This window comes from Octodon degus, unplaced genomic scaffold (assembly GCF_000260255.1).
Source record: "Octodon degus isolate 3935 unplaced genomic scaffold, OctDeg1.0 scaffold00096, whole genome shotgun sequence".
Taxonomy (NCBI): domain Eukaryota; kingdom Metazoa; phylum Chordata; class Mammalia; order Rodentia; family Octodontidae; genus Octodon; species Octodon degus.
In genome coordinates, this window is record NW_004524672.1 from 9,466,844 (window position 1) to 9,477,065 (window position 10,222).

General features: G+C 54.3%; 2 protein-coding genes across 9 annotated transcripts in view; one reads left to right on the plus strand and one right to left on the minus strand.

Moving 5' to 3' along the window:
• Nucleotides 1-1,353: 1,353 nt before the first annotated feature.
• On the minus strand, nucleotides 1,354-4,453 carry Inha (inhibin alpha subunit). Of its 2 annotated transcripts, none has more exons than XM_023723043.1 (3): nucleotides 4,188-4,453; nucleotides 3,605-3,827; nucleotides 1,354-2,338 (listed from the first exon to the last, which is right to left on the minus strand). In XM_023723043.1, the coding sequence occupies exons 2-3, from the start codon at nucleotides 3,804-3,806 to the stop codon at nucleotides 1,506-1,508; spliced, it is 1,035 nt and encodes a 344-aa protein (XP_023578811.1). In that variant the 5' UTR covers nucleotides 3,807-3,827; nucleotides 4,188-4,453; the 3' UTR covers nucleotides 1,354-1,505. The 2 variants fall into 2 exon arrangements, with proteins under 2 accessions (XP_023578811.1, XP_004638229.2); XM_004638172.2 differs by having other exon boundaries at nucleotides 4,001-4,453.
• Nucleotides 4,454-4,608: 155 nt separating this feature from the next.
• The window catches only part of Obsl1 (obscurin like 1), a 21,190-nt gene continuing 15,576 nt past the window's right edge, over nucleotides 4,609-10,222 (plus strand). For 2 of the 7 annotated variants that reach the window (XM_023723041.1, XM_004638174.2), the window contains exons 1-5: nucleotides 4,626-5,935; nucleotides 8,203-8,472; nucleotides 8,551-8,802; nucleotides 8,940-9,242; nucleotides 9,418-9,714. In XM_023723041.1, the coding sequence (XP_023578809.1) occupies nucleotides 4,918-5,935; nucleotides 8,203-8,472; nucleotides 8,551-8,802; nucleotides 8,940-9,242; nucleotides 9,418-9,714 (2,140 nt within the window). In that variant the 5' untranslated portion in view covers nucleotides 4,626-4,917. Of the gene's footprint in view, nucleotides 5,936-8,202; nucleotides 8,473-8,550; nucleotides 8,803-8,939; nucleotides 9,243-9,417; nucleotides 9,715-10,222 lie in introns of all 7 variants that reach the window. The other 5 variants (XR_002822537.1, XM_023723042.1, XM_004638173.2 and 2 more) reach the window with 4 other exon arrangements.

Below are 10,222 nucleotides of genomic sequence, written 5' to 3' on the forward strand. Positions count from 1 at the left end.
AGAGAGAGAGAGAGAGAGAGAGAGAGAGAGAGAGAATTACTTCAGAAAGAAGAACTCTCCTTTAAAATAAATACATCTGGGGTTGGGAAACATTTATGATGTTATGCTCACTTTTCTTACTTCATCTCAGACATGTGAAACCTATTTATTTGCAACACTGATCATCTAACCAACTAAAGAATCCTGTGACCCTGAACAGAGTGTCCGCATTCCTAAGCTCCTCCATCTCCCTGGACTGGGACTGGCTGGGCAGCACAGGGACCTGTGGAGGGGGGAGGCAGGGCTGAAGGAAAAATGAGGAATCTGGGCGTGGTAGGAACACTGAAGTCCTTGGAGAAAGACCTCTCCAGGGAAGGAAGACCCAGTCAGGACACTAGGCAGGGAACAAGGGAACCTGGACAGCCTGGGGCAGAGTATACGAAGGTGAGGATTATGAGGAGCATAACACAAGCAGGAGGGAGGCCAGAAAAGACGGCTCCCTGATGCCCAATTCTATAGGCAAAACAGACAAGACATGAAGCAACTGGGAAAAGGACTGCTTGGCCCCATGCCCTGTGTGAGCAAATTCACAAAAGACCACACATTTCCCCAGCAGTGGGCTGTCATTCCATCCTTCTGATGTTCAGTACTTGACTCAAGGGCTGTGTAAAGATATGCAGGGATGTCAGGGGAGCCAAAGATTTTCAGAGCCAGGGCCCCAGTTCAGTGAGGCCCCACGGTCTGCTTTAAGGCCAGCCATAGATTCGGAGCAGTCCTGGGGCCCACAGCAAACTGAAATTTCCCATCTTCACACTGGTGACCTGAACTTAACAGGGCAGCAACCCTCTGGCCTTGTCCATTTCTTTCTCATAGTACCAGTTTATAACCTGCCCCTTTCTTTTCCAAACTCCTGAAGGTCCCCAATGTAGGAAGTGACCAGTTCTGAACACTTGTCTTTCTGGGGCTTCAAAGAACACAGACTCTGGCTAGGCTAAGAATCCCTTGTCCTGGAGCTAAGTGTCCATATACAATGGCAGAGGATGGCAGGAGAGGGGACTCATGGCCACCTTGAATGGTGACACTGAATGTAGTAATTTCTGTTTTGGTGTGGCAAGGTGGGCAGTCTGATTGACATGTCAGGATCTCCTTGTAGGGGACCAATTCTGCCTCCAGAGTAGCTAGCCAAGAAGCCAGGGACATACCTGCTGTTTTCCAACAAATACACACCCAGTTACTGCTCTGGGGCCCCAGATCTTTGAAAAAAAGTGCAATAGAGCAACCCAAAATCCCAGAATCCCATAGCTTCCAGGGCCCCACACCTTTGAAATGCCATATCAGAGAAGCCTGAGAATGCATGCCAAGTTGTATGCACAGTATTCTTTATTGTCACATGTCACCCATGGGACAGGAGCAGAATGGGGAGGGGAGCCCTCAGGCAGAGAAGTTGAAGAAGGAGAGGGAGCTACCAACTTTTCACACATTTCCTTCCTCCTGGCTGATGACAGTGGGTGGTTGGCAGGACCCGTTTAGATACAAGCACAGTGTTGTGTGAGAAGGTTGGGCACTGTCTCATACTTGATAGAGTAGCCTCCATCTGTGGTGGTGCGAACCTGTAAGGGCCTCATAGTTCCCAGGAGAGCAGCACAGCAGGGCTGTGCTCCTGGCACCAGAGTTAGGGGCTGGACAGAGGTTGGGGGCGCTCCCTGGACTGGTTGGAGCAGGTCTGGTGGAGTGGGCAGCCCACAGCCACCGTGGCAGTAGTGGAAGATGAAACTGGGAGGGTGTACGATCCAGTGGTCCCAGCCCAGCTCCTGGAAGGAGATGTTGAGCGCAGCTCTGTGGCAGTAGGCGTGGGCAGTGGGCTCCTCTGGAGGTCTCTGCAGCAGGCGCAGGGCAGCGGGAGACCAAGGCCAGGGCATTTGGGGAGCTGAACGCCGAGCTCTTTCCCCTCCAGTGGATGGTCTGGCCCGAGTGTGGGCCACGAGGAAGGGTGTATCCTCAGGCCGGGCAGAGCAGAAACAGAGTGGGCAGCGCAGCAATAGCACCAGGACAGGGTGGGTCAGCAAAGGGAGAGCAGAGGTGGCCAGCCGTAGCACCGCCCAACGGGGGGGTGCCTGGCCAAAGGATATGGGCACAGCCACGGGACCCCCTGATGACAGCACCAGTAGCTCTAGCAGGGACCCTGAGCTATTGGACGGTGCTATGCCCCTCCTGTCCAGTCCAGTGTGGAACCACAGTTGTGCTGAAATCACCTGGCGGCTGCGCAAGTGCTGAGATGGCCGGAACATATATGTGAAGAGACCCTGGTCAGCCTCCGGGACCAGGCCTCCAGCGGCTGCCTCGTCCTCACAGCTGACACCTGCAGGGGACAGACAGGAAGGGAGAGGGCAATCCTGACTGGCAGGACCCAAGAACACCCACCTACCTGCACAGGAGGGATGTGGCTGGCACAGAGGACTAAGGATGTGCCGCAGCTCTGCAGAGTGCCCTGCCAGACCTGGGTACTCTCCCAAGTCTTAGGGGAACTGACATAGGCTCCCCATTTTTTCATGTCATCATTAAAGCACCTAAAAATTACAACTTCTCTCTGAAGCATTTTTACCAATTAATATTCCAAACAGCAATGTGTCAAAGTCACTCTACCTTCACCAACACTTAAACTGTTAAACTTTTGTTCACCAGAGTATGAAGAGGCATCTTGAATGCTGTGTATATGGCTGCTATATTACTCTTGTCTTTTGGCACATTGAAACAGTACATGATAAATGATTTAAAACAATTCCAATTTTTAAAGGCAGCCTAACACATACCCAAAAGAGAAGGAAGAAGAGGAAGAGGAAAAGAGGAGGAGAGGGAAAAGGAGGAGGAGGAGAACAAAAGAGGCAAAGGGGTAAGAAGCTATAATTTAGAATAAAACACAGTCCTTCCTAAGAAAGTGCAGCTGGCCCCTTTGCCCTGACATATACGTGGACTATACTCCAACAATCATGGGCCAGCCTCGATCAAAGGACTGGCCACAGCAGCTACATTATCACACGACTTTTCATTATTAATTTCTAACAACTAGTTCATTTTGCAGATAAGCAACTGAGGCTTAAAAGGATGAAGGACATTCCACTGCTAAGTGACTAGACCTGATTCCAAAGCCATACCTCCCCCAATCTGCTGCTCAGGGGCTGAAGCAAGGGAGGCAAGGATTCACCTCTAAGAGAAAGGCAGGCCCGATGAGGAGAAAGCCAACCCAGAGGAAGGCTTTATTCATCCAGTTGCTGGAACACAGTGAAGCATGTAAAGAAGACAGGAATGCAAGAGAAAGTATGTTTCCCAACTAAGTGTTTTCCAGCATCCTTGGCATCTTCTCAAGTTTCAGCAACCGGATTTGAAGGAAGGGGCTCTGTCTCTAGAGACCCTAGTCTCTCAGAGACCTTCCTTGTGCCAGTCACTCCAGGTGTACGTTTCACTCGATCCTGAAAGCACTACCACCCAGTAGACAGATGAGACAGAGACCCTGGGGAAGCTTAGTAAGTGGCCTACGGTTGCAAAGCCAATTGAGTGACAGGAACAGGATTCAAACTCAGGTCAGCCTGGCTCTCAAAGTCACCCGCCTGATCCCCATCCTCGTTACCTGTGGCTGGGAAAAGGATGGATTGGGAGACATCCTCCTCCTGCTGCTCTGAGCTCCTGTGGATGAAAACCCCTGCAGTGTGTCTTCGGGGCAGCCGCCTGATTCCAGGAACCTCACCTTCGCCAGTCCCAGTTGGGGGACCCAAGGCATCCAGGAACAGGGCCTTCACCTTGGCCAGGACCAGCTCTCGGTCAAGCTCCATCCCGTGGCAGCCATGACTGCCCTGAGGGGCCAACAGCAAAAGCAGCAGCAGGCACAGCCAAGGCACCATAGCTCACCTGGCCTTGCCAATAGGGAACCCACACCCTGCCCTGTGCCCCTTCTTCCAGGGTCTGCCCGGTGCCTCCCCACTCTGCCCTCCCCATCCCACCACCCACCCTCTTCTACTCTTCTCACCCTGGTCTTCCTCAGTCCTTCCCACGCCTTGCAGGCCCAGTTGCCCCTATCCATGACATTGAGACCTCCTATCTCTGACGCAGATGTCTGTGGCCCTGAGCCTTATCTCCCACTCTCAACAAGAATGTGGGGGAGGGGCAGAGAGGGCATTCACCCCAAGTGACCTGATCCATGCATACAAGCATACCCCTTTTCCTACACACACGAGTGTGTGGGCACACAATACACACGTGCACACACACACTGTTTCACGTGCCAGGGTCCAACAGAGATGACATCAGGAGGTAGAGAAGCCAAGCAGCTGAGGTTGGCCAGCTTCTGAAAGTGTCATTTGTCCGAAGACAGAATGCACCCAACCCCCTCAGACCTCCTGGGGCCCCCTACAGTCAAGCAGCTGCTGGGCCAGCGTGGGGGAAGGGCCAGGGCTAGAACTGGGGCTCTGGTCGGGGGCAGGTGGACCCTGCCTGCTCTATACTTAGCCTAGAGAAGCCAGACTGGGCTCCTGTCCTCCAGCTGTGTCATCAGAGAATATTTTGGGGATTGGCAGCTGCAGGCGCCTCTGCCACTCAGGCCCAAGCCTGGCTGTCGGTCGAGGACCTGGCAGCTGGAAGTGGGAGGGAGGAGGGGAGAGAGGCCAGGGCTGTGGGAGGGGGCTGGGAAGAGAGGCTCCCGGAGCAGGAAGCCAGGCCTCGGGCAGAGCAGACACGGGGCCCCTTGCAGGAAAGGCAAACAGGAAGTCTGCCCCCTGTGCTCCGGGCTCCGGGCCCAGGAATCTCCGCCGCCCTGCTGCTCCGGGCCGAGGGTAAGAAGGCGAGCCGGGAAGGGGCGGCCGGGGAGAGCTCCCCAGTGCGGCCACCCTTGCCACCCCACCGCCTGCCCTTCCCCCGCGCCGCGGCGCCCCATCTGCACCAGCTGCGATGAAGCCGGGATCTGGGGACCAGGGGAGTCCCCCGTGCTTCCTGCGCTTCCCGCGGCCCGTGCGGGTGGTGAGTGGCGCTGAGGCCGAGCTCAAGTGCATGGTGCTGGGGGAGCCGCCGCCCACTGTTGTGTGGGAGAAGGGCGGGCAGCTGCTGGTGGCTTCGGAGCGCCTGAGTTTCCCGGCGGACGGCGCCGAGCACTGCCTGCGGCTGAGCCGCGCGCTGCCCACCGACGCCGGGGTCTACGTGTGCCGCGCGCGCAACGTAGCCGGCGAGGCCTACGCGGCGGCAGCCGTCACAGTGCTGGAGCCGCCCGCCCCGGAGCTGCAGCCCGAGACCCGGTCCGCGGAGCGTCCGCTGCCGCTGCCGCCGGGCAGCAAGGAAAGCGCCCCGGTGTTCCTGACGGGGCCCCGGTCCCAGTGGGTGCTGCGGGGGACGGAGGTGGTGCTGACGTGCCGGGTGGGGGGGGTTCCCGAGCCCACGCTGTACTGGGAGAAGGACGGGATGGCCCTGGACGAGGTGTGGGACCACAGCCACTTCGCGCTGGAGCCTGGCGCCGCGGGTGGCCCGGGCACCAGCCTGGCGCTGCGCATCCTGGCGGCGCGGCTGCCGGACTCGGGCGTCTTCGTGTGCCACGCCCGCAACGCGCACGGCCACGCGCAGGCGGGCGCTCTGCTCCAGGTGCAGCAGCCCCCCGAGAGCCCTCCCGAGGACACGGACGAGGCCCCCACGCCCGTGGTGGAGCCACAGAAATGTGCACCCAAGACCTTCTGGGTGAACGAGGGCAAGCACGCCAAGTTCCGCTGCTACGTGATGGGCAAGCCCGAACCCGAGATCGAGTGGCACTGGGAGGGCCGCCCGCTGCTCCCCGACCGCCGCCGCCTCATGTACCGCGACCGCGACGGCGGCTTTGTACTCAAAGTGCTCTACTGCCAGGCCAAGGACCGCGGGCTCTACGTGTGCGCGGCGCGCAACTCTGCGGGCCAGACGCTCAGTGCTGTGCAGCTGCAGGTCAAAGGTAGTGTGTCCTGGGCCTTTCTTACTCTGGCACCCCTTGGTGCCCAGAGCTGCCTTGAAGCCTGGTGGTTGATACTCCCACATCGATGTTTTGTAGGTCTCTGGGGCACTTAGCAAACTACCCAGGTTATTCCCAGACAGATAATGGAAACAGCTAAAGAGTAACTTGCAAACCATGAAACCCTACAACTCCTATCATCCAGTGGTTTTCAACCTTTGCTAGTGGAGCCCCATTTCTTCCCCTGTTGAATTCCTAGCAGCAGCCCCAATGTGTAAGGCAGATAAAAGGGAGTTTTAACTTGAAAGGCCAAGGCAGGAGGGACACAAGTTTGAGGCCAGCCCAGGCAACTTAGGGAGCCCTTGTCTCAAAAAAAGAAAGGCTGGAGATGTAACTCAGTGGTAAAGCACCCCTACGTTCAATCCCCAGTACCACAAACACACCCAAACGTTTTGAGTATAAATTTCTAAATCTAAATTTATAATGTATTGACACCACTCAGTGAGAATAAGGGGGCTATTGTATGGAACACACACATCTGGAATGGAGGCTTTATTCGTAGTGAGTCTGTGGAGAAGGCCCCAGTCATAAGCCAGTTCACAGGAGAGGTAGGCTTAAGGGAGGAAAAAATGGCCTGTAATTTCTATTTCTCTGGGCATTGATCCCAGGTTCATTGCATTGTCGAACATTTCTAGCCCTTTTTATTTTTTTTTAATTTTATTTATTTGTTTATTTATTTATTTTGTGTATGTGTGGCCAGCTCAGCCCACCAGGGGGCGGGGCTGGCTGGCATGTGGTGCTGGGGGATAGAACCGTGGTCCCTGTGCTTTGTTTAGCTTAGCTTGTCCTAAGTAGGTGCTTTAGACCACTGAGCCATCTCACCAGGCCCTTTTTATTTTGAGATGAGGTCTTGCTAAATTGCCCAAAGGGGGCTCAAACTTGTGATCCTCTAGCTTCACCTTCCCAAGTAATGTAGTTAACATTCCAGGGATGCACCACCATGCCCAGATAATTATTCAATTTCTTTCTTTTTTTTGTGGTACTGGGAATTGAACTCAGGTCCCTGCGCTTGCCAGGGAAGTGCTTATTCTACTGAGCTATCTCCCTGGTCCCTTTGAATTTCTTTCATTAAATTCTTCTTCATGTTTAAAAGGAGAGCAAGTATATTCAAAGTTGAATCACCAGTGACATAATGCTTACATTACCCATAAACAGAAAATGCAGACAAAACAAACATTCCCCAAAGTCCCACTTTAGTAAAAGCTCTCTACCACAGAATTTCATCACAACTTGAGAGATTACACATTCACTAGTTAGTGCACAACTTTCTCCCTCAGAGGAAAAAATGTTGATAAATCCTTATGATCCCTGTGGGGCATGCAGTCAAGCGTGTGGCACCTGGACTGCGATGATGGCCTCACTAGTATGACTTGCTGTGCCTAGACTTGCCTGACTGATCTGGGATCCAGAAAAAAAAAAGCCAGAGGAACTTTGCAGAGCTTAGCTTCTCCAGCAGTCCTAGTTAGCCTTCTGCTTGTTTGCAGTGCTGTATTTCCTAATTTTGATTTTTTTTTTTTAATAGAACCAGGGATTGAACTTAGGCCTTTGCACTTGCCAGGCAAGCGCTTATTCTACTGAGCTACCTCCCCGGCCCCCGTAATTTTGAAATACAGTTTTGAAAATGGTTACAGTACTTTAAGAATGAAAATCAAGTCAGATTCTTGCTGAATTTCTGAAATGCCTCAGAGGGGTCCAGGGAACAGTTTGAAGAATCAGTCATCTGGTCTGGCCCCTCCTCTTTACTTCCTCATTTTACAAGTAAGGAAACTGAGGCATAGGAACATCAAAATGGCCTTGTTCAGAGTGACATGATGGGACTGGGGAGATAGCTTGGTGGTCTAAGTGCCTGCTTGGCAAGTGCAAAATCCCGAGTTTGATCCCCTGTACCGAATACCTTGTGGGCCCTGGAACTGGGCATGGTGGCACACGCCTATAATCCCAGTGCTGGGGAGACTAAGACAAGAGGAACACTACGAGTCCAAACTACATAGTGAGACCCTGTATCCAAAACAAAAAGCGAAATGCCGAAATGCCGTGGCTTGTGGGTGTCAGGGTCAGATGAGAAGTTAGGCCATCTTCCATCCCTTCTGGTGATTTTGCTGAGACTCCACAGCCCTGAGGGGAGAGAAACTGCATGAGTTCCTGAATGCTTAAGAGGCTTACCAGGCTGGCTCCTCTCCAGAACCTTCTCTCCTGTCTGTCCTCTGCAGAGCCCCGCCTCCGCTTCACGATGCCCCTGCAGGATGTGGTTGGCCGGGAGAATGGCATTGCGGTGCTGGAGTGTAAAGTGCCCAACTCCCGCATCCCCACGGCCTGGTTCCGAGAGGACCAACGGCTGCTTCCCTGCCGAAAGTATGAGCAGATTGAGGAAGGCATTGTCAGACGCCTCATTATCCACAGGCTGAAAGCAGATGATGACGGTGTCTACCTGTGCGAGATGCGGGGCCGGGTTCGCAGCGTGGCCAATGTGACGGTCAAAGGTTGGCTGGCCAGCGGGAGGAGGCTAAGGCTGGCAGGAGCTTAGACACAGAGCTGATAGACTTCCATCTACATCTCAGGGCCCATCCTGAAAAGGCTGCCCCGGAAGCTCGATGTCCTGGAGGGAGAGAATGCTGTGCTGCTAGTGGAAACACAAGAGGCTGGGGTCAAAGGCCGCTGGAGCCGTGATGGGGTGGAGCTGCCAGCCACCTGCCAGAGCAGCTCTGGCCACATGCATGCCCTGGTCCTTCCTGGGGTCACCAGAGAAGATGCTGGTGAAGTCACCTTTAGCCTGGGCAACTCCCACACATCCACTCTGCTCAGAGTCAAATGTGAGCCACCCCTGGATAGGAAGTTCAAGGTGGAAGGGTGACCAGATGCCAGGGCTGGGTTTGCCAACATGGACATAGAGTGAAAAGGTTATAGGGGGCTGGATGAGGCTTGAATGCAAACCCAGCTTTTGTCTCAGGCGTCAAGCACAGCCCTCCAGGACCCCCCAAGATGGTAGAGATGTTCAAGGGCCACAAGAACACCGTCCTGCTGACCTGGAAGCCTCCAGAACCACTTCCTGAGACCTCCTTCATCTACCGGCTGGAGCGGCAGGAGGTCGGCTCTGAAGATTGGATCCAGTGCTTTAGCATCGAGAAAGCTGGAGCTGTGGAGGTGCCAGGGGACTGCGTGCCCGCTGAGGGAGACTACCGCTTCCGCATCTGCACAGTCAGCGAACATGGTCGCAGTCCCCACATTGTGTTCCAGGGCTCTGCTCACCTTGGTGAGTCCATCCTGCCAGACCCTGCCTGTCGGTGCTGCCCCAAGCCCTGCCCTCCCATCACATCTCCTCCTTTCCCTGGCACTCAGTCTCTGTCCTCTTATTTCCTTCCATCTGCCCGCCCTTGCCCTCTGCTGCCCTTGCCAGTTCTGACAGCTGCACTCTGTGTTTGCCTTAGTCCCCACAGCTCGCCTGGTGGCAGGTCTGGAAGACGTACAGGTATATGACGGGGAAGATGCTGTCTTCTCCCTCAAGCTCTCCACCATCATCCAGGGCACTTGGTTCCTCAATGGGGAAGAGCTCAAGGGGAATGAGCCAGAGGGCCATGTAGAGCTGGGGGCCCTGCGGTACCGGAAGGAGCAGAAGGGCCTCCAGCACAGACTCATCCTCCCAGCCGTCAAGCATCAGGACAGTGGGGCCCTGGTTGGCTTCAGCTGCCCTGGTGTACAGGACTCCGCTGCCCTCACCATCCAAGGTTGGTGCTGATAGGGACCAAAATGGGTGGACAGAGTCAAGACACAGAAGTTCTGTTGCCAGACAGAGCAGGTGCTAGACCAGTAGAGAAAGGCACGTCTTGCTGTGATGATGGGATGGTTAAGGCCTTGGCGGTCTAAAAGGCCAGTATCAACCCATACTAGGCATCCCATGTTAGCTTCATCATCATCATGCCCGAACTGCCTAGAGTACTTTAAAGAACTTTGTCCCATTGCTTATCTCATTTGAGGGACATGAACCCTAGCCTCCAGTCCCTGACTGCTTCCTACTCTGTTGCCTAGCCATCAACATTGTTATAGCAACTTCCTCCATGCCAGGCACAGTCCTGATCACTTGACATAAATGAACACAACCCTCTCAACTCCACTATGAGATAGCTGCTCTTACTATGTGACTTACCCAAACTCACTGAGCTACCGAGGAATAGTACTGAGTTATGGCACTCTGGCCCTAGAATTCTCTATGCCTACTGTATATATATATATATA